Here is a 24,537-nt window from a genome sequence, read left to right as displayed (position 1 = left end):
ACCATGATGGTAATCATACTGCAATATATAAAGGTAGCAAAATCAACATGTTATATACCTTAAATTACACAATGCTACATGTCACTTATATCCCAATTTTTAAAAATTCCTTTAATGAGAATATGTTACCTTGATATCATTTAAAAAACACATGTTTATGATCTTAAGGCAATCTAAATTATATACTTTATTTTAAAGGAAAAATATGACATACTGGATCTGCCACATTGGTTTTGTTTTTAAAATAAGTTTGCATGTGTGTGTGGCGGGGAGGGGAGGTTGTTGGGAAATACAAAACTGATTGACAGGGAATAAATTAAGTAAGGTTCATTCTCAAGCCTTTAAAAGTCACAGAACCCATAGCAAAATATATGATGTAGCAGGATGGATGTGAGCTATTGAGAAAATAATAATGTATATAACAATTATATTAACTACATTTAGGCATTTCAACAGCTTAACTTCAATTGTAATACATATATGATGACCTCTAAGAGATTAATTTAAACAGCAGCAACATCAAGAACAAATCTTAAGCTCTTTTCTGAGCTGCTTTTCCCCAAGGTATCTCATTTACATATGGATTAAGAACTAAAGTCACAGACACTGAGTAAACTGGAAAAAAGAAAACTATTATAATAATACAGCATCACCTTTCAGAACAAGTGGAAATTATACTTACCAAAGATATTAAAAAATTGAAAATGGAACAATAAATATAAACCAGCAAGATGAAAAAAAAAATTACATGGAAAAATACCCTTTCTGTTTTTCATAGATGCTCAACAATTTTAACATCAGTTTCTATGAAAATTCACTAAATCCAACAATAGCAAAGTTTTAATTTATAAATGATCTCAATATTCCATTTCTGTCAAAATATTTTATTGAAGTTGCAGGCAATCTTTCAAAGAAGAAAAAACAAACCTCTGCTAGGCACAGTGTGGAAACCCATCTGCGCAAAGGTGTGAGCTGGATGTAGCAAATTACATCTGCAAGCCTCACTGCAAATGCCTGCTAAGGAAACTCAAGATGTTGATTTTGACCCAAACACCCTATACAGACTGGATCTGACTATATTAGAGATCATCTCTCCCTTTCCATGGCAATTGAAATCAGATGACAGTTCAACAAACGGTTCCTCATTTTGAATTTTAGAAGTACAGAATAAGCCTGAAATTTATAAGAACCCTTCTTGTTCATCCTATTACTCATTTTGTAATTTTTTTTTCACTTTTTTTCAAGTCATAATGATAAAGAATTCTTTTTCAATTACTTATGAACTTGAAGACAAGTCAGAAGCTGACCTTATTTTTAAAGGTTTTTTTTGCTCCTTATAGTAACCAAAAACTATTTACTGAACAACATACTCTACAATTAGTGAGCCCTATTTTGTGCGATTCATTGTGTAGGTGATAGGAATAACACTGTAAACAAGACAGATATGCTTCTTGCCCTTTTCACCCTAGCAGGGAAATCAGGGTACTGAATAAAGATAACTAAAATTGGGATAGGAGTATTAAGAGTGATGAGTCAAAAGCAGTAAGAGCACAGAACAGAAGGACCTGGCAAGTGAAGTACACGGAAACCTAAAAAATGAGAAGAAAGGCTAGAGAAAAGATCAGGAAGGAGGCAATCACATGGGTAGCATCTGCTAAAGCCCTGCAATAGGACAGAGATGTCCTTGTTCAAAGAACACAGAAAATGATACTAAGGCTGGTGTTGGGCAGTAGCTAGCAATGGGCAGAGTGGCCCTACTCTTCTCTGCAGAAGCTATGAATTTCCTTTCTAAATCGCAGGGTGGTATGATTCACAACACACACACAAACACTGCAATATATTAAAGTATTTCCATCAAAATAAAAGGTCTGAAGCACAAAACCTTGGTTACATAGGAAACTCTATTCTTTGTTGTTCCTTCCATCATAAATTTAAATAACTGGTTTCAATATATTACAGTTTTAATAGAAATCTAGAACTCACAATGATAACCAAGCAACACCAAAGACAAAGAGCAAGAAAAAAATTTAACAGGTGTTATGAGGACAAGAAAATAAAAAGAGAAAACTTTAATTGAAAATATGGTGTTCATAACCACCAGAGTCAAACAGTGAGATTAATCTCAAAATTGTAACTAAAACTCAAAGTTGCTTTCTATAATGCAATATATAAAGAATGAGTCAGTAAGTTCCATTTTGTTTAAATTATCCTGACTTGATTTCTGTTCCTTGCAACCTAAGAATATCTAGGCATATATACATCTGGATACCATCCTCTCTCCTGTCTTTCTCAAATAACTTAAAAAAAAATACTGTAGATTTGTTATATCAATTCTTCAAGAGACAGTTCAAGATGGTGACATAGGAAGACCCTGAACTCACCTCCTTCCATGGACACAATAACTTAAAACTATATATGGCATCATTTTCCTCTAAAAAGGACCTGAGACCTAGGGGCACCTGGGTGGCTCAGTCGTGAAGCGTCTGCCTTCGGCTCAGGTCATGATCCCAGGGTCCTGGGATCGAGCCCCGCATCGGGCTCCCTGCTCAGCGGGAAGCCTGCTTCTCTCTCTTCCACTCCCCCTGCTTGTGTTCCCTCTCTCACTGTGTCTCTCTGTCAAATAAATAAATAAAATCTTTAAAAAAAAAAAAAAAAAGGACCTGAGACCTAGATGAGCAGCACCTCCACACGAAAGACAAAAGAGAAACATGTAGAAGGGTGGAAGAGGCAGACATGGCCTTCTCCCAAAACCACCCAGATGAGGCACAAGTGGGAGGGATCCTACAAATACAGAACACTCCCTGGAAAAGTTAAGGGATTGTGCCCGACATTCGTAATCCTGACCTTGGGGGCAGGCACAGTAAAGACAAGGTCTAAAATGTCTAGTTTTTAATATCAACAAAGATTAAGACCAGGTGAATCATAGTACTTTAGGAAACCAAGATCTGTTTTTAAAGGGCTTGCCCCCAAAACTATTTGCCCTGTGATCCATCGCAAGAAATAAAAAGCACCTAGACCAGAAGAGAGGATGACCCATTTACTCATGTTAAAGTGGCTACCAGAGAGATAGGAATCTGCAAGGAAGATAGATAGATAGATAGATATATAGATACACAGATAGATAGATAGACAGACAGATAGATAGATTTAAAAGATTTTAAAAAGGAATCTGCAAGGATTTTAACAGTGAATGGAAGTGCTGTCAACAGTCATTTTTGCAATCTCATCCAACCTTGTTGGTGAAGGAGCCAACAAGTATCATTTTAGGTGGACCCCTTTTAGGCTTCTGGAACCAGATTCAGGACTCGATCCCTCGACCCTGAGATCATGACCTGAGCTGAAATCAAGTATGAGAAGACTAACAGACTGAGCCACACAGGCACTCCTACCTTTTACCATTTTAATTAGAATGTGTCTTGGTGTGGGTGGGCATGGGTGGGCATGGTCTGCCTACCACTCACCATGAACAGGCTGGGTAAGCTTCCTGCCCTGCTCACTCCCATATAGCACCCAAGGAGTAAAAAAAAGCCAGATTAATGCCCCAAGGCACCCCCAAGCCACACAATCCACCAAAAGAGCAAGCCACAACCAGGATAGGCAAGCAGCTGGAAGCCCACTCTCCCCATGCAGTAGCCAAGATACAACAGGCCAGGTGAGTACCTGGAGCCCTACCTTTCACACAAAGCAGCTGCAGCCCTCTGAAAGCCAGTGGATGAACAGCCCACAGGAGGGATGCCCACAGCATGCCTAGCTCTGGTAGCCACAGGAGATAAGGCTTCTGGGCCACACAAAACAGCTCCTACACAAGACTATTGCTTCAAGGCTGAGGGAGGTAGCCATTTCACCTAATATATACAGACAGAGAAACAAGCAAAATGAGTAGACAGAGGAATATATTCCAAACCAAAAAACAAGGCAAGTCTGCAGAAAAAGGAGAGAAATGGAGAGACACAACCTATCAGATAGTGTTCAAAGTAATGGTCATAAAGATGCTCACCTATCTAAGCAATGGAGGAGCACAACAATAACTTCAACAAAGAAAAATAAGAAAACATGAAATAGATATTAAAACTGAACTTATAAATACACTGAGGAGTTCAATAGCAGAATGGATGAAACAGAAGGATGATGAGTGAGTTGGAAAACAAAGGAATAGAAAACACAAAGACAAAGCATAAAAATAAAAAAAAGAACTAAAATAAGTGAGGATACCTTAAGGGACCTCTGGGACAACATCAAAAGGAATAACATTCTCATTATCCAGGTCCCAGAAGGAGAAGAGAGAGAAAAGTCAAGAAAAATTATTTGAAGAAATAATGGCTAAAAACATCCATAATCTGGGGAAGGAAACAGACATCCAGGTCCAGGAAGATCAGAGGCCCAAATAAGCCCAAAGACAAACCCCAAGACACATTCTAATTAAAATGGTAAAAGATAGGGACACCTGTGTGGCTCAGTCAGTTGGGCGTTCGATGCTTGATTTCAGCTCAGGTCATGATCTCAGGGTCAAGAGATCGAGCCCCGCATCTGGCTCTGCTCTTGGCAGGGAGGCTACTGGAAATACTCGCTCTCCCTCTCCCTGCTCATACTCTCTCTCACAAATATTTTTAAAATAATAAAATAAAATGGTAAAAGGTAAACAGAAAATCTTAGAAGTAGCAAGAGAAAAGCAACATATTGCATAGAGGGAAAACCCCATAAGACAATTAGCAGATATTTTGGCAGAAACTTTACAGGCCATAAAAGAGTAGCATGACATATTCAAAGCACTAAAAGGAAAAAAATGGCCAACCAAGAATTCTCTACCCAGATGTTATCACTCAGAGAGATTAAGAATTTTCCAGAAAAGCAAAAGCTAAAGGAGTTCATCACTAAACAGCCTTATAAGAAATGTTTAAAAGACTACTCTAAACTAAAAATAAAATGTACTATTTAATAAGAAAACACACAAAAGTAAAAATCTTGCTAGAAAAGGTAAATAAATAATAAAAGTAGTGGAAATACCACTTACATACCAAGTAGGAAGAGTAAAATACATTAAGTAAAAATATAATAATTAAGTTCAGGGATACATAAAATAAAAAGATGTAAAATGTATCATCAAAAATATGAAACATAAGCTGGGGAAAGTAAAAATATAAAGCGTTGGAATGTGTTCAAAATTAAGTTACTATCAACTTCAAAAAGACTGTTATATACATAAAAGGATATATGTAAACCTCATCATAACCACAAAGAAAAAACTTACAGTAAATGCACAAAAGAAAAAAAGAAGTAAATCTAAATATAACACTAAAGAAAACAACCAAAGCATAAGAAAGAGAGGAAGAAAAGGAATGGAGAGGAACTACAAAAACAGCCAGGAAACAATAAATGAAATGGCAATAAGTATATACCTATAAATAGTTACTTTAAATTTAAATGAACTAAACTCCCCAGTCAAAAGATATAGAATGGCTGAATGATTTAAAAAACAAAACCCATATATAAGTTGCCTACAAGAAACTCACTTCAAATCTAAAGACACACACACAGACTCAAAGTGAGAGGATAGAAAAGGATATTCCATGCAATGGTAATGAAAAGAAAGCTGGGTTAGCAATACTTATGTCAGACAAAATAGACTTTAAAACAAAGGAGAGCATTACATAATGATGAAAGAGTCAATCCAACAAGAGAATGTAACATTTATCAACATTTACACACCCAATATAAAAACACCTAAATACACAAAAAATAACTAACAGAAGTAAAGACAGAAATAGATAGTAGTATAATAATAGGAGAAGACTTTAATACTCTACTTGCATCAATGAAAAGATAACCCAGACAGAGAATGAGCAAGGCAACATTGACCTTAAAGGATCAGATGGACTAAAGAGATATATACAAAACATTCCATTCTGAAGCAGAAGCAGCACTTCTTTTCAAGTGCACATGAAACATTCTCCAGGACAGATCGCATGTTAGGCTACAAAGCAAGTCTCAATAAATTCAAGAAGACTGAAATCACATCAAGTATCTTTTCCAACCACAAAGGTATGAAACTAGAAATCAATTACAAGAAAAAATATGGATAAAGCACAAACACATGGAGACTAAACAACATGTTATTAGACAACCAAGAAGTCAATGAAGAAATCAAAGAGGACAGCAAAAAATATCTTTTTTTTTTTAAAGATTTTATTTATTTATTTGAGAGAGAGAGAGAGAGAGAGAGAGGGCAAGAGGGGGTAGGGTTAGAGGGAGAAGCAGACTCCCCACCAAGCAGGGAGCCCGATGTGGGACTTGATCCCGGGACTCCGGGATCATGACCTGAGCCGAAGGCAGTCGCTTAACCAACTGAGCCACCCAGGCACCCAGCAAAAAATATCTTAAGAAAAAATGAAAACAGTAGCACAAATTTCCAAAATCTTTGGGATGCAACAATTCTGCTTCTGTATTTATCTGAAGGAAATAAAAACACTAATTCTAAAAGATCTATGTACCTCTGTTATTCACAACATTATTTACAATAGCCAAAGTATGTAAGTGTTCATCGATAGATGAACCTAAGTGTTCATTGATAGATGAATTGATAAAGAAAATGTGCTATACACATAAAATGGAATATTACTGAGCCATGAAAAAGAAGGATATTGTGCCATTTGCAACATCATGGTTGGACCTATAGGGTATTATGCTAAATAAAGTCATGGGGATATAATGTACAGCATCATCAATGATACTGTAATAACTCTGGTGACAGATGGTAGCTAGACCTTTCGTAGTGATCTCTTTTAATATATAAAAATATCAAATCAACATCATACATCTGAAACATTATATTATATGTCAAGTACATTTCAATAAAGAAATTCTTCATTTTCTGTTTAGTCCTTAAGCCACCATAATCTGAACTGCATTAATACCAGTCCTCTTAAAATACTGTGATAAGAGAAATCAATCACCTAAAACTGTCAAATCACTTTCAAATCTTTTAGCCCTTATCTTTTTTTTTATTATGCTATGTTAATCACCATACATCATTAGTTTTTGATGTAGTGTTCCATGATTCATTGTTTGCGTATAATACCCAGTGCTCCATTCAGTACGTGCCCTCACTAATACCCATCACTAGGCTAACCCATCCTCCCACCCCCTTCCCCTCTAGAACCCTCAGTTTGTATCTCAGAGTCCATCATCTCTCATGGTTTGTCTCCCACTCCAATTCCCCCGCCTTCATTTTTCCCTTCCTGCTATCTTCTTTTTTTCTTTTTTTAACATATAATGTATTATTTGTTTCAGAGGTACAGGTCTATGATTCAACAGTCTTACACAATTCACAGTGCTCACCATAGCACATACCCACCCCAGTGTCTATCACCCAGCCACCCCATCCCTCCCACCCCCCACCAATCCAGCAACCCTCAGTTTGTTTCCTGAGATTAAGAATTCCTCATATCAGTGAGATCATATGATACATGTCTTTCTCTGATTGACTTATTTCACTTAGCATAATACCCTCCAGTTCCATCCACGTCATTGCAAATGGCAAGCGTTCATTCCTTTTGATGGCTGCATAATATTCCACTGTATATATATCTTATTGAGCACTTCTGCCATATTAAAAATGATTTAATCATTTGTCCTCCATGATAGTACTGTATCCTGGTTTTTCCTTACTTTTTAAGATTCTCTCTCTCCCTCTCCCTTTGCCCCCCTGCCCCTCTAAAAAAAGAAGAAAAAAATAAGGGACAAACTATTTGAATCTTAAAAAATTATTTCAGAGTTAAAACAAAAAAAGGGGGGGAAGTACTCCCTGGCTCATTTTGTGATGCTAGAAAATCCTTCGTAGGATATATAATAGCTGTTGTGATAATAAAGAACTCCTAATAACCAAAAGCAAGTATCAAAGAATGGATATATCCAATATGCTAGAGAAAGAATCCTTGCATCAAGACAAACAGCACACAAGAAGAGCTCTAAAGAAATTCCTTTTAATGGTTAGAATTCTATGATTTTATGATAATGGTATTCATATTATTAAGTACCAACATTCATTTTTGGCAGTAAAATCATTCCTACTTCTGATAAACCTAAGAAAACTACATATCAATGGAAATTCCAATACAGAGAAAGGGAGAGAGAAATCAATATCAAGTCAAAGTCAAAAACTGTGCAGACTGAATCTGCTTTTCAGTAATAGTATGTGTAGAATCTGAATGATATCAGCATTCATATACTTACACCCTAGTAATATGAACAAGGTGCGGAACTGTTTAGCACTGTAAAAAATTTGAACCCTGTTATTAAAATATAGATTCACATTATTTACTTTGTGACTCAAAACTTTTCCAGGTTCACATATTGTTTGAGATGAATAGGTCAAAGGTCAAAAAGGTATGAATTTGCAACTGAAAACTCTGCAATATCAGAAATAAAGAATTTCTAAAGAGTCATGTTTCAAATCATCACACAATTATCTACTTTAACAAATGAGAAATCTAGAAATATATTATACTTGATGTAAATAGTATATTCATTTCATTATATATTTCTTTTAATAAATCAAGTAGCTTAAATTAAGATCTACTTATCATTCTTAGTTCAGCATAATGCAAACATCCAAAACCAACGGTCTTCTCAATGTGTCTATGCTTCGCCATTTTAGTGATGATTCTGTATTGCATATGATCTTTTGTAGTCTCCATTTTTTATACATACATGAATATGATTAAAAGGTGTGGATGTCAATAAACGGCATCACTTACTTTATATACTTTGTACACCTTTCTTTTTGGATCCACTTTGTAGATCACTTAGTCCATTTTCATGTGATCTTTTGCCCAGAAGACTGAGTTACATAAGCACTGGCATATTAAAAAAACAAAGCTAAAATATTATTATAAAACATAACAACCATAGGAAGAATTTTTTTTAAATGTACCTTCTTCAAGGATGGGTCGTGGAATGACAAATGGAATCTCCTGCAGAGGTTCCATATACTTGTGGCCCGCACTAATAATCTTTATTTGAGGCAAACAGAGGACAAGCATTCCTGGCATGCTGGTTTGTCCATGGTACCAACTTCTTACTGTTCCAGGAATGTCACCAGATACAATTGTACTTGGGGAAGGCAGGCTATCATTTGGAACAAACACACAACAAGACTGTACTTCAAGCTAGGGAGAAAAAAAAGAAAAAAGCAAAATTAAAATATTGGGAACATACTAAATAAGGGAGCAAACATACCCTTAAATACCTAATATCTTTACAAATAAACGGGCAAACTAAAAAAAGAAATGGGCCATACTTATGGCTTTATGGGTTACATTTACTAAAGAACACAATAAACACTTAAAAAGATGTTTCTTGCTACAAATTTGATCAAGAAGGCACAGTGACATGGGATGAAAACATATCTGCTTTTCCACAGTTCTTTCCAAGAAACAGGACTGAACTAGAAAATGTGTTGGCAAAAAAAAAGGTGAGAAAATCCTCCTTCTTTTGCAGTTCATTAGATTTTGTTAACACCAGCTAAGGCCTTAGAACCAACTAGCATTATATTGTACTCACTTAAAACACACACATATACATACATACACACACACACACAGAGCTATTTCTATGTGAATTTCGCCTTTTTTTTTTACTTTACAGATTAAAATATAAGAAAAATGTTCAAAATGTTCAGATTATATCTCTAGACAAACATTAAAATGTGTCACATACTTTCTTTTTTTATATACATGTATCCCAAGATTCAAGTGTGTATCACATTTTATATATAAAGATATATGGTAAAGAAAATTGAGAGGACTTAAAAATCAGAGCATTATTCCTTGCTTTTATCATACCTCCAATTATATTTAAACTTTTATTTCATGTGCAATTTTTATGCTTTCTTATCCCCAGTGTGGTGACTTAGGTTGCCGGGCCCTTAGAGAGTTAAAATAAGACTAAGCAAGCCCAAATCAAAAATTAAATTCATCATGAGTTCTTAATTCAAAAGCAATGTAAGTTAAAGTCTACTAGTCTTGGTTGGTTCTTACAAAGTAATATTTTGTAACCTGGTTCACAAATTGCCCAAACAGCCTAGCATACTTAAATTATTCTTAAGAAAATATAAAATGTTATTTTTCTATAAAATATTTGGCATACAAAAATGTTACCTGAAGGTGTAATAAAACCTAAAATTTGTTTGATAAACCCTTGGATATTCTAGCAAATGAAGAGACTGTATTTTATAACAGATAACTAAGAATACAGTAATATACCTTTCCTTGGGGTTAATATAGTCCTCAGTGAGAGCATGATATGTAACAGGTCTGGAATTCCTTGATATGATAAAAAATTTGCCAGCCTTATAAATAAGCTAACTTACTCATCTTTGCTTCAACATTTCTGTGCATGGAATACACTGATGAATTCAGTGAAGAAAAATATAAGTAAAATTTTGCAAAAATAAATACAGTGGTTCATGAAGTAGGACCTCATTTCTTAGTTCTAGAATTTTATCTTGCAACTTAAATGTGTATATGTTAAGTAGTTCATTAAGATTACAACATTTTTTATTCTGAAATATAAGTATACATTGTCTCAGATGCATTACATTTATCTTTTTAAATATTTAACATAATTATCAGTGTTCCAGTGTACAAAGTAATATGGTGTACGGAGAACACATTCTCCCATATTAATTATGGTTATAGTGTCAAACTAAAAAGAGTATTTAACACTTCATGTAGGTATTGAAGCTATGTTAAAAAATGTTTTCAACAATGTGAGGTAATTAGTATAATATGCCACATTATACAAATATATACATGCATATCCTCTGAAATAAATTTAAGTTATGCCAAGATTTCCAAAACCACAATATATTCCAAAATTCCACTAATTCAAAAATAGATTATTTCATCAAACTTAGCCTGAGATACACAACTCTGAAAAATAAACTTTCTAAAACATGTTGTTACAGAGATTCTTTAAATGATAAGAACCAAAACATACACATAATCCAAATTGCTTAAACTTATTATAATGTTAATCTATTATATATACTATAGCTATCACATAAATCTTTTTACACTTTTAAAATAACTGTAAAACTGTATGTCTAAAATTGTGGTTTTAATGTAAAATGTTGAGTGATTTATATAAGTGAATATAAATCTGCAGCAGTAAATTTTGCATTAAAGTAAGGATCTGACAATCCAAGGGAAAGAAAATGAAGTAATCTGCCAGTAAGAAGTCCTCAAACCGGGGGGTCAGATCATGTTCATGGAAACCATCTGGTTGGGACCCTCTGAGCCACACCAAACACAAATGATCTTTTAAAAAAATATCCTATTCATTAATGCATCACAGCTGCACTGAGTGTTACTTCATTTTTCCATGGCAACATCCTTTCTGTTTCAAGGATCTTATTTCAGTTTTGGTAGCAACGTGTTCTTTCGCCAATATTGAACACATTCATGTGTTAAAGTGAAGGGATTATTACAAATTCTTGAAGTAGAACCACCTCTATTTTGATTCCTATTAGGTCAAGGGCTACATATCTAAGTATGATACACTGAGAATAAACCAATAAGGTAGAAATTATTTGGTATTCTTATTTTAATAAATGAAATGACTGTCATGCATTTTATGGAAGTTCCAAGTTTATGTGCCATTTGAAAAGATGTATGCCTTTGGATACCCCCAACCCATCTCCCACATGTAAGGTTTGGTAAACTTAGATTCTTCTAATTTGTGTTCTATATAACTGTGATCACAACTTAGTTAAAAAGAAGAGACTAAGATAGATTTCACTTACATATTAATCTGAACACTTTAATTAGCGACTGTCTATTGTATAGAATCCTTTATACATGCTTTAAAATGTTGTACCATATTTTCTGTACTTTTAAATAACATTCCTATTTCCTATTACCAAATAACATGTTTTCCTTCCTTTAAAACTGAAACTTTAGTGATGATTGTATTTTGTAAAATTTCTAAAGAATGAAATGTTCCCTGTATGAATTTTATTCTTCAGAAAACAGTTCCAAATAAATACAAATACAAAGGAACATTTCAGGTTATATTTTCATTCACTTTTTCTTTTATTCATGCATTCTTTAAAACCTCACATGAACTGAAAGTCAGGAATACAGAGACAAAAGACATAATCCCAGCACTTAAAAAACTTGAAACAAGAGGGTTTTATTTATTTTTATTTTTTAAAGATTTTATTTTATTTATTTGACAGAGAGACAGCGAGAGAGGGAACACAAGCAGGGGGAGTGGGAGAGGGAGAAGCAGGCTTCCCGCTGAGCAGGGAGCCCGATGTGGGGCTCGATCCCAGGACCCTGGGATCATGACCTGAGCCGAAGGCAGACGCTTAACGACTAAGCCACCCGGGTTTTAAAATACTAATAGCCTTACAGAGTTTTCACTAGAGCATATAAGATCTGTAATGTCAGATACTTTGCCTATTTTGTTTATAGTCTCAGTACATAGTACAGTGTCTAGCATGTACTAGGTACTAAGTAATTATTAAATAAGTAAACACAATTATTTTTATTAGCATCAAATATGGATATTAATTAAAATAATTGTGTAGTGCATGTTGTTCATCATTTCATTCTACAGAGACAACCTAGTAGAGTAATTCATAAAACTGACATGTCAGCTAGATGGGTTCAACTCCAGCTGTGGAACCTCTGACAAGCTGTTTAATCTCTCTATGACTTCAGTTTCCTCATCTGTAACTTTATATCAGCTCTGATATAAAGATGCAATGTATTAACTCTCACCTGAAGGTTTGCTAAATAAAATAAAGTCAATGAACATACACTGATTATCTCTCGTATGTCAGATCCATATATTAGCTCTCGTGGACTCATAAGAGATGTTCACAGTCTCTTTATTTAAAAAGACTTATGCTTATGATATAACTATTTATGTAGAGACCACCAAAATATGCAGTATTCCATTTGCACTATAACAAATATATTAACTATTGCCCAAATCACAGTTTTCGTATTGTATAAATTCTTAATACACTATGAAAGTATTTGGGGTGTCATCATATACAGTAGAAATCTAAATATACCCAGTTTAGGGCTTTAAGTTAAAAACCTCAAAAGTGAACCTTAGTTGTCTTCTTTTCCAGATTGTTACAAATCCACATTTTCCCATAAATATCTGCCAAGAGAAAACATGAAAAAATGCCTATATTTGAATTCCAGACTTCCTCCTTCTAACAAACTACCATGCAACTGTGGTCACTTTCTCAATGCCTATAAATAAAAATATGAACCTTGCAAAATGTTAAGCATTAAATGTAAAAAATTACTTTTACAATTAAGGTGGTTGGTAGTTGATGTGTCTAGCCTCAAATGCTTACCCTTGTTTAATCATGGAGATAGGCCAGGAAGTTCACTGGATAGGAGAACAAGTGTATCATGCAATATGATTACTGCATCACTGATCACATTCTATATGTAACTTCTTGGGAGAGAGAGAATTCAATTGGTCTAGCCCAACTAGCTTATGGGACCTGAGACACTTTGACACATCAAAATTAAGGAATGTAGGAAGTAGCTCTCTAAAGAATAACAGATCATTATTAGCAAAAGAAGGAGACCAAGACTTGGTATGAAAAAAAAGTGTCCACTCTATTATACAGTCCACTCAGAAAACTTTAGAAATGACAAAAAAAGCACCTAGAAAATGCCATATAACAGAAACATGATCTTCAATGTAAAAAAATGGAGTTTGGCAAAAACTAGGGCAATGTTTTTCTTTATTAGTGAATTCTAGGCCAGAATATTTCTATTTTGTCAACTGCATGTCGTTGCCAATCATGTGCTTCTGGGATAAAATGCAGCTTTTTGAAGTATAATAGATAAGATCTTTGCTGATCGGCCGATAGAGAAAAATTGCAAAGAACCGAGTTTATGCTAATCTTTCGAGAAAAAGGCCCCCAAACCAAGTTCACATTTAAAAAAATTGTTCAAGGGGCACCTGGATGGCTCAGTCATTAAGCGTCTGCCTCCAGCTCAGGTCATGATCCCAGGGTCCTGGGATCGAGCCCCGCATCAGGATCCCTGCTCTGCGGGGAGCCTGCTTCTCCCTCTCCCACTCCCTCTGCTTGTGTTCCCTCTCTTGCTTTGTCTCTGTCAAATAAATAAATAAAATCTTTAAAAAAAAATTGTTCAAGACTACATAAAGTACTATAACATAATCCATTAAGGTGAAATGTGGAAGTTACTTTTCCCACTGAAAAACAAATAGGTTACAGTGAATATTGTTTATGTCTAAATGCAAGATATGTCTAGCGTAAGTAAAAGAGAACATGGGCTTAGCAAATATCAACTTTGGCTGCAAAATCAATTTTCCAGAAATTCTGATTCCAAACACATTTACTTGCTCAAACTTCCACTAAAAGAATAATCCTTTGATGGTTTCAAGTATGATGTTCTGTTTTATCTGATGACAACTTCAGGGTTTTCTGTTTTATATTGTGGTTCATAAAACATCTTGGAAAATGGCACCACTATTTTAGAAACTCAGAATTTTAGGGCCTAGATTTTAATCATTTAATCAGAATCAAGTTTTATCTTTAAACCTTTCCAGAACACATTAACATGTGGAAATGTCTAAATATGCAGCATGCATAATACAGAGCTGGGACCAGGAATGAGGCAAGCAAGTGCCTTCATATACAAAATAACCTATACAAGATATAATGGTGCCTTCATATACAAAATAACCTATACAAAGATATACTCCTATAATTACATGTTAATTTATACCCAATAAGTTTAGTCAAATGAGGAAGATCAGTCTAAACTGCACCCATAAAAATGGTTAACATAGCAAATTTTATGTTAAGTGTATCTTACCACAATTAAAAATTTTTAAAAGAAGAAAATGAGGAACATCAGTATCTCTACTTATAACTAATCCATAATAATGTATAAAATTAAGTTTATTGTTGGTGACAAAGCTAATGAAGGCACTATATCATTATAAACCAAGCAAAAGAACCAAAAGAATCCCACAAGAATGTTAGAACTGGAAATAATCTTAAACATTATGTAACCATTTCATATTGCAGATAAGCAAAGTCAAGTGCATAGTTAAGATTCAGAGTTTGATACTGCTAAGTACTGGTTCCTTGAAATTCTACATACCCTTGACTTACATGAACTGTCTGACTTTTCCTTCTACATTTCTGATCTCTCTCTCTCACAGCTGGCTTCAAGGACACCTTCTCTTTTACTGTCTACTCTAGACATGGTATCCCCTTGGCTCTTTCAACTTTACATATTTTTTGGGATGATCAATTCTCCTGGTTTTAACCATCTGTAAATGTTTCCCCAAATTCTATCTCTACCGTGAATCTCTTCCTTAACCTCCAAATATGAATATCCTATGGTCTAAGAGAAGACTGGCTATCTCACAGGTATTTCAATGCAGGCATAAATTAAACTCCCTCTTTGCTCCTAACTCTGAAAAGCTGCTTCTTTTACCATTTCATGGCATCACTCTCCACCCAAAGGCTACAACTGGCCCCTGGAACACCATTTGGACAGCCTTCTTCCTCTCATTCCCCAAAGCCAACAGTCACTAGGCCATGCTGATCTTATCTTAAATATCTCAGGGATGACTGTCCAACTTGGCCTATTGTCTAGTGTTTTCTGATTTGTATACTGAACATTTAAAATCTTTTAAATAATGTTTAAGATAAAGGAACAGTAGAATGAATTTTTTTAAGCAACATCTCAAAATTTGTGTATTTTTTATAACTTTATCAAGGAGAACACATAATATGTATTTCATATGATTCTGTTAACATGTAAAGTGTGCCAAGAATTTTCCTCTAAGTTATAGAAGTGAGATGGTATACACAAGTGTTAAGAGTGAGGTTATTTGGGGAGCCTGGGTGGCTCAGTCGTTAAGCGTCTGCCTTCAGCTGAGGTCATGATCCCAGGGTCCTGGGATCAAGCCCTGCATCGGGCTCCCTGCTCGGCGGGAAGCCTGCTTCTCCCTCTCCCACTCCCCCTGCTTGTGTTCCCTCTCTTGCTGTGTCTCTCTCTGTCAAATAAATAAATAAAATCTTTAAAAAAAAAAAAAAAAAAGAGTGAGGTTATTTTTTTACCAATATTAAGTGTTACCAGTGAGATTATTTTTTACCAATATTTAAGGTGCTGAAAATTATAAAGGATTATAGAAATTAAAACCATGCATTTTACCTGTAGTGTGAGACTCTTTACTGCATTCCATACTACTCCAATAAATTCTTTCATTCTCTCTTCAGGACTTCTACAGCCTTCAGAGAGATTCAGCATGGCTTTCACAGGAACTGACAATGGCCGGGATTCTAAGTATAAGAATAGTTAGTTAACACACATGTACTTTACTGTTTCACAAAAATATACAGAAAATATTTCCATGATTATTTCTTTCCTTGCTTAATACCTCTAAATGAGATTACAAAATATTATATTAGATCATTTTATATTATAGAATTACTGATTTTTAAAACTATTCAAAAATAAGCAAAACTAATCTGTTAAAAGTCAGGAGCATGTTGGTTACTCTTGTCAGGAATTGGTGACTGGGAGGGGACACTGTAGAGCAATGTTATAATCTAATATTCTATTTACTGAATACATGGATATAGCCACTTCACAAAAATTCATTCAGTCATAACCTAACAATTTGCCCATTTCTCAGTATTAAGATAATACCGAAATAAAAGCTTTACTTGAAAAAAAGGAAATTCAACAACAAAACATTTGATTATCCAAAATTGATAAGAAACAAGTCTTCCTACATGTGAATTCTCCTGATAACAAAAGCTTATCTATAGACTCTCTCTTAAAAACTGATTTTAAAACCAAAAGAAGTATGTGATTACATAAAAGGCAGATTTGATGATTAACAAAATGTGATATTCCACTCCATATAGCATGTTATTAAAAATTCTATCTAAATTATAAAAATCAGAGAATCTCAATAATTTTAACTTTCAGAAATTACTCTTAATTTAATAATAATTTATAATATGTATTATTTCCAAATAGATCCATATATATTTTATACACTATATGTTAATGCAAACATATAATTTGTATGTACCATTTTAGGTACTTTTTAAGTAGCATTAAATAAATAAATCAGATCTTGCTCTTTAAGAATTTGATTAAATTAAGTTTGATGGTCCTAAAATTCTCTCCAAAGTAAATGCTACCATATCACCACCACATGAACTACAGTTGCTGTATTTCAACTCATTCTTTCCCTATCTTCCCAACTTGATTTATTCACATTTATATTAGATTAATAATACCTTAAGGGCATGGAGCATAAACCTTTTTTTCCTCATACTTATAAACCCAAGTCTACCACATTATGCCTGTTAGAAATTCAAAGAATGTTTATTTAAAAAAGGAGTTTGGGAGAGATCCATGGAGATATTTGGGAGCAGAGCATTCTAGGCAGATAAAACAGTAATGCAAAAGTCCTCAGATGTGCACTTAGGTTTTCTTTTTTTGTTGTTTAAGATTTTATTTATTTATTTGAGAGAGAGCGGTGGGGGGGGGGGGGGTAGAGGGAGAAACAGACTCCCCTCTGAGTGTGGAGTCTGACATGGGACTTGATTCCAAGACCCTGAGATCCTGAGCTGAAGGCAGACACTTAACCAACTGAGCCACCCAAGTGCCCCACTGTGTACTTAGGATTTTCAAGAAACAGTATAGAAGCAATGATGGCCACAACAAAGTAAAGAGTGACAGAAGTAGGAAATGAAGTCAGACCTATAAATAAGGACCAATCATACAGAACTTATACAGATCATGGGAAGAAGATTGGCTTTTGCTTTGAAGAAGCCAGGATATGATAATGGATTCTAAATACAGTCATAAAATTATTGGACATATTTTAAAAGAATTTCTCTGGCTACTCTGCAGAAAAATAGCCTACAAGCATTAAAACAGGAAGACAATATGTGAGAGATGGTGGCTGCAGTAAAGGTACTAAGGAGTGATGAAATTCTGTATCCACATAAAAGCTACAGCCAACTGGACTTACTGATGTACTACAAATACATTAAGAGAGAATGGTGAAGAAAGGATGACTCCAAGGTTTTAGGTTGCAGCAGATGAAAGAATGGAGCTGTAGGAGAAACAGAATCGAGAGGGGAAAAAACCTTAGTTTTTTTAGCCCTATCAAGTTGAAATTCTCATTAGTTCAAAAGAAGGTGTCAAGTGAGAAACAGATCAACAACTATAAAGAATGGAAAAAAATATGAACAAACAATTCACAGAAAAATATAATTTGGCCAATAAACTAAGAGTGCTCAAACTTGCCAACAAACAAATAAAAGTTAAGACAAAAATCAGGTATTCTCTTCAATGGTCACACTGGCAAACATTTTAAAGTATCAGTTTGTATGTTTATAAAATCTGTCGTTGAAGCCTCTTGTGAGAATTTTTCATATACTGGGAATATAAATAAGTATGGTCTAAGAGTAGAATTCCAAGAAATGACAATTTGTAGTTATCAAAATTTAAACACACATTATTATTCTTCAAAATAATCCTATTTCTAAAAATCTATGATACAGAAATACTGTAACAGTAGATGACTGCACTGAAGGAAAAAGTAGCTCAGCCACAAAAGCAGGGTGTACACAATGTATATAAGGGACACCCTTGAAGCTTCAGGTTTTGGTGAGCAGGGAACACTGCACTGCAGGGCATTACAGGACCTATTCATCATAAGGCCATTACCTTCAAGAGCAAGAGACATAGCTGACTTTTCTAACACAGAGAAATAGACACAGATAGACAAAATGAGGAGACAAAGGAATATGCCCCAAATGAAAGAATAGGACAAAATAACAGCAACACACCAAAGCAAAATGGAGATAAGTAATATGCCTGATAGAGAATTTAAAGTAATTATCATATAAAGACACTCATGGGACTTGAGAAAAGAGTGGAGGACATCAGTGAGACCCTTAACACAGAGATTAAAAAAAAAATCAGAGAAGAATAAAATAAATGAAATTAAAAATACATTACATGTAATAAATAGTAAGCTAGAGGAAGCAGAAGAATCAGTGACCTGGTGGACAGAGTAATGGAAAGTAGTCAAGCTGACCAGGTGAGAGAGAAAAAAATTATACAAAATGAGAACAGACTTCAGGAATGAAATGGCACCATCAAGCAAATAACACCTGCATTATAGAAATCCCAAAAGGAGAAGATAGAGAAAAGAGGGCAGAAAATGTGTTTGAAAAAATAATAGCTAAAAACCTCCCAAATTTGGGGAAGGAACTAGAAATCCAGATCAAGGATGCATAGAGAGCTCCAAACAAAGTAAACACAAGGAGGTCAACACCAAGGCACATAGTAATTCATATCGCTAACGCCGGTGGTAAAGAGAATTTTAAAAGCAACAAAAGAAATGAAAACAGTTACATACATGGGAAATACCATACATTTATCAACTGATTTTTCTTCAGAAACTGCAGGCCAGAAGAGAATGGCATGATATATTCAAAGCACTGAAATGAAAAAATCTGCAAATAAGAATATATAGCAAGGCTACCATTCAGAACAGAAGGAGAAAGAGAGTTGCCCAGACAAACAAAAGTTAAAGGAATTCCTCACCACTAAACCAGTCCTACCAGAACTGTTAAAGGGGACATTCTGGGTGGAAAGGAAAGACATAGTAATATTAAGAAAAGAAGGAAGCACAAAAGCAGTAAAAATGAATATACCTGTAAAAATTAGTCAAGGGACTCACAAAATAAAAAAATGTAAAGTATGATACCAAATACTTAAAATGTGTTGGGGAGAGAAGTAAAGACTGGGTTCCCTCTCTCGCTGTCTCTCTCTCTGTCAAATAAATAAATAAAATCTTTTAAAAAAAAAAGAAGACTGGGCTCAAACTTAAGCAACTATCAACTTAATATGGACTGCTATATGCAGAAGATCTTCTATACAAACCTACTGGTAATCACAAATCAAAAACCAGTAATAGATAAGCAAAAAATAAACAGCATACCACCAAAGAAATCCAAATAACTGTAAGAGAATAGAGCAAGGGAAGAAAGGAACAGAAAAGAACCAAATGTTAAAAAGGTAACAAAATGACAATACATATCTATCAATAATTACTTTGAATGTAAATGGACTAACCACTCCAATCAAGCCATAGTGTCATGTAATAGACTAAAAAAAACATCCATCTACATGCTGCCTACAAGAGACTCATTTCAGACCTAAAGACACATACAGAGTGAAAGTGAAGGGAATAAAAAGCATTTATCATGTAAATGAATGTGAAAAGAAAATCAGGGTAGCAATACTTATATAATAGGCTTTAAAACAAAGACTGTAACAATAGGCAAAGAAGGACACTATATAATCATAAATGGAACATATCAACAAGAAGATTTAACAGTTTTAAATATTTATGCACCGAACATGGAAGCATCCAAATACATAAAGCAGTTCATAACGAAGATAAAGGCAATAATCAACAGTAATACACTAATAGTAGGGGACTTTAATACCCCATTTACATCAATAGATAGATCATCCAAACAGAAAATCAACAAGAAAAAGTGGCTCTGAGTGACACTGAATCAGATGGATTTTAACAGATGTATTCACAACATTCCATCCTAAAATAGCAGAATACACATTCTTTTCAAGTGCACATGGAATATTCTCCAGAAACGATCACATCTGAGGCCAGAAAACAAGTCTCAACAAATTCAAAAAGACTGAAGTCATACGATGCATTTTTCTGTCCACAACGCTTTGAAACTAGAAATCAAGCACAAGAAAAAAATGTGCAAAGAGCACCAATACATGGAGGTTAAATAACATGCTACTAAACCATGAATGGGTCAAACAGGAAATCAAAGATGAAAGTAAAAAAACAAAACAAAACATGAAAACATGAAAATGAAAATCCAAAATCTTTGAGAAGAAGCAAAAGCTGTTCTAAGAGGGAAGTTTATAGCAATATAAGCCTACCTCAAAAATCAAGAAAAATTTCAAATAAATAGCCTAACCTTACACCTAAAGGAGCTAAAAAGGAAAAAAAACAAAAACAAAAACAAAAACAAAACTCAACACCAGTAGAAGGAATGAAATAATAAAGATTAGAACAGGAAATAAATGAAATAGAAACTAAAAAAACAACAGATAAATGAAACCAGAACATGTTTCTTTGAAAAGATCAAAATTGATAAGCCTTTAGCCAGACTTAAAAGAGAGAGAGAGAGGACTCAGATAAACAAAATTAAAAAGGAAAGAGGAAAAATAAAAACTGACATCACAGAAACACAAAGGACTGTAAGAGAATATTGTGGAAAATTATATGCCAACAAATTAGGAAACCTAGAAGAAATGGATCATATCCTAGAAATACATAACTTCTCAAAATTGAATCAGGATGAATAGAAAATATGAACAGACCAATTACCAGCAATGAAACTGAATCGTTAATCAAAAAACTCCCCCAAAACAAAAGTCCAATACCAGATAACTTTACAGATGAATTCTACCAAACATTTAAAACCTATTCTTCTCAAACTATTTCTCAAACCAGAAGAGAAGAGGAAAGAAAACTTCCAAATTCATTCTTTGAGGCTACCAATATCCTGATACCAAAACCAGATAAAGATGCTACAAAAAAAAGAGAACTACAGGCCAAAATCTCTGATGAACATAGATGCAAAAATTCTCAACAAAATATTAGCAAAACTGAATCCAACCATACATTTAAAAAACTATCCACCATGGTTGAGTGGGATTTATTCCTGGGTTGCGAGGGTGGTACAATATTCACAAATCAATAAGCATGATACATATCAATAAGAGAAAAATAAAACTATATGATTATTTCAATAGATGCAGAAAAAGCATTTGACAAAGTACAACATCCATTCATGATAAAAACCCTCAACAAGTAGACTTAAAAGGAACATACCTCAACATAATAAAGGCCATAAATGAAAAACTATAGCTAAAATCATACTCAATGGTGAAAAAAGGAGAGAATTTTCTCAATGGAGGAAAAACTAAGGTCAAGAATAAGACAAAGATGTCCATTCTTACCACATTTATTCAACATAGTACTGGAAGTCCTAGTCACACCAATAGACAACAAAAAGGAATAAAAGGGATCCAAATTGGTAAGGAAGAGGTAAAATTCTCACCAAAAACCTACTAGAACTGATAAATGAATTCAGTGAAGTTACAGTATACAAAATTAATGTGCAGAAATCTGTTGCATTCCTATATATTAATAATGAAGTGGCAGAAAAAGAAATCATGAAAACAATTCCATTTACAATTGCACCTAAAATAATAGAATACTTAGGAATAAGCGTAACCAAGGAGGTTCGTGAAAGATCTATACTCTGAAAACTATAAAACACTGATAAAAAGAAATTGAAGAGGACACAAAGAAATGGAAAGACACTCCATGCTCATGGATTGGGAGAACAAACATTGTTAAAATGTACATACCATCCAAAGCAATCTATAGATTTAATGTAATCACTATCAAAATATCAACAGCATTTTTCATAGGACTAGAACAAATAATCCTAAAATTTGTATGGAACCACAGAAGACCCTGAATAGCTAAAGCAATCTTGAAAAAGAAAAATAAAGCTGGAGGTATCCCATTTCCAGACTTCAAGTTATATTACAAAGCTGTAGTAATCAAAACAGTAAAGTACTGGCACAAAAACAGACACACAGAACAGAATAGAAAATCCATGAATTAAAAAAAAAGAAAAAGAAAATACAGAAATAAACCCACAATTACATGGTCAATTACTCTTTGACAAAGCAGGAAAGAATATCCAATGGGAAAAAGACATCTTTTTTTTTTTTTTTTTTTTTTTTTTTTTAAAGATTTTATTTATTTATTTGACAGAGAGAGACACAGCGAGAGAGGGAACACAAGCAGGGGGAGTGGGAGAGGGAGAAGCAGGCTCCCCGCAGAGCAGGGAGCCCGATGCGGGACTCGATCCCAGGACCCTGGGATCATGACCTGAGCCGAAGGCAGTCGCTTAACCAACTGAGCCACCCAGGCGCCCCAAAAGACATCTTTTTAACAAGTGGTACTGGGAAATCTGGACAGCAACATGCAAAATAGGAAACTGGACCACTTTTTTACACCATACACAAAAATAAATTCAAAGCAGATTAAAGACCTAAATCTGAAATCTGAAACCACAAAAATCATAGAAGAAAGCACAGGCAGTAATTTCTCTGATATAGGCCATAACAGCATTTTTCTACATATGTGTCCTGAGGCAAGGGAAACAAAAGCAAAAATAAACTTTTGGGACTACTACATAAATATAAAAAGCTTCTGCACAGCAGAAGAAGCAATCAACAAAACCAAAAGGCACACTACTTATTGGGAGAAGATATTTGCAAATGACATATCTGATAAAGGGTTAGTATCCAAAATATATAAAAAAAGAAATTATACAACTCAACACCCAAAGAAACGAATAATCCAATTAAAATGGGCAGAAGACATGAACAGACATTTCTCCAAAGAAGACATCCAGATGGCCAACAGACACATGAAAAGATGCTCAACGTTATTCATTATCAGGGAAATGCAAACCAAAATTACAATAAAATATCACCTCACACCTGTCAGAATGGCAAAGATCAAAAACACAAGAAACAACAAGTGTTAGCAACGATGTGGAGAAAAAGGAACTCTTGTGCACTGTTGATGGGAATGCAAACTAGTGTAGGTTCTGTAAAAAACAGTATGGAAGTTCCTTAAAAAATTAAAAAGGGAAATATAATCTGGTATAGATTATATAGATCTATATATCTATAATATATATAGATACCCTATAATCTGGTAATCGCACTACTGGGTATTTACCCAAAGAATATAAAAACACTAATTCAAAAGGGTATACGCACTCGTGTTTATTGAAGCAATACTTACAAAAGCCATATTATGGAAGCAGCCCAAGTGTCCATCAATAAATAAATGGATAAAGAAGATATGGTCCGCACACACACACACACACACACAAAATGGAATATTATTGAGCAAAAAGAAAGAGTGAAATGTACCATTTGCAATGACATGGATGGAGCTAAAGAGTATAATGCTAAGCGAAGTAATTCAGAGATAGACAAATACCATATGATTTTACTCATATGTGGAATTTCAGAAACAAACAAGCAAAGGAAAGAAAAAAAAAGAGAGACAAACCAAAAAATAGGTTCTTAACTACAGAAGACAAACAGATGGTTACCAGAGGGGAGGTGGGTAAGAGGATGTGTGAAATAGGTGAAGGGGATTAAGAGTACACTTATCTTGATGATCAGTGACTAATATATAGGTACTGCACTTGGACTTGAGTGTTTCAGCAGTCCCATTTACCATAAGAGTTAAGGAAAGCAATTTAATCTAAATGTCAGAAATTAATAATGCTATTATCTAATGTCAACAATACTGTTCACTTTAAATGCTGTAATGTGTATA

The 24,537-nt window shown here is 34.3% G+C and overlaps 1 protein-coding gene across 2 annotated transcripts in view; it reads right to left on the bottom strand.

Moving 5' to 3' along the window:
- Nucleotides 1–24,537, bottom strand: part of VPS13B (vacuolar protein sorting 13 homolog B) — a 762,353-nt gene that overhangs the window by 388,078 nt on the left and 349,738 nt on the right. For both annotated transcript variants that reach the window (XM_021688693.1, XM_021688692.1), the window contains 2 exons: nt 16,230–16,357; nt 8,930–9,164 (listed from right to left, as the gene is read on the bottom strand). In XM_021688693.1, coding sequence (XP_021544368.1) covers nt 8,930–9,164; nt 16,230–16,357 — 363 coding nt within the window. The remainder of the gene's footprint in view (nt 1–8,929; nt 9,165–16,229; nt 16,358–24,537) is intronic.

Source organism: Neomonachus schauinslandi, chromosome 4 (genome assembly GCF_002201575.2).
Source record: "Neomonachus schauinslandi chromosome 4, ASM220157v2, whole genome shotgun sequence".
Lineage (NCBI taxonomy): Eukaryota > Metazoa > Chordata > Mammalia > Carnivora > Phocidae > Neomonachus > Neomonachus schauinslandi.
Note: the sequence above shows the minus strand (reverse complement) of the source record. Positions and strands in the feature narration are given on the sequence as shown.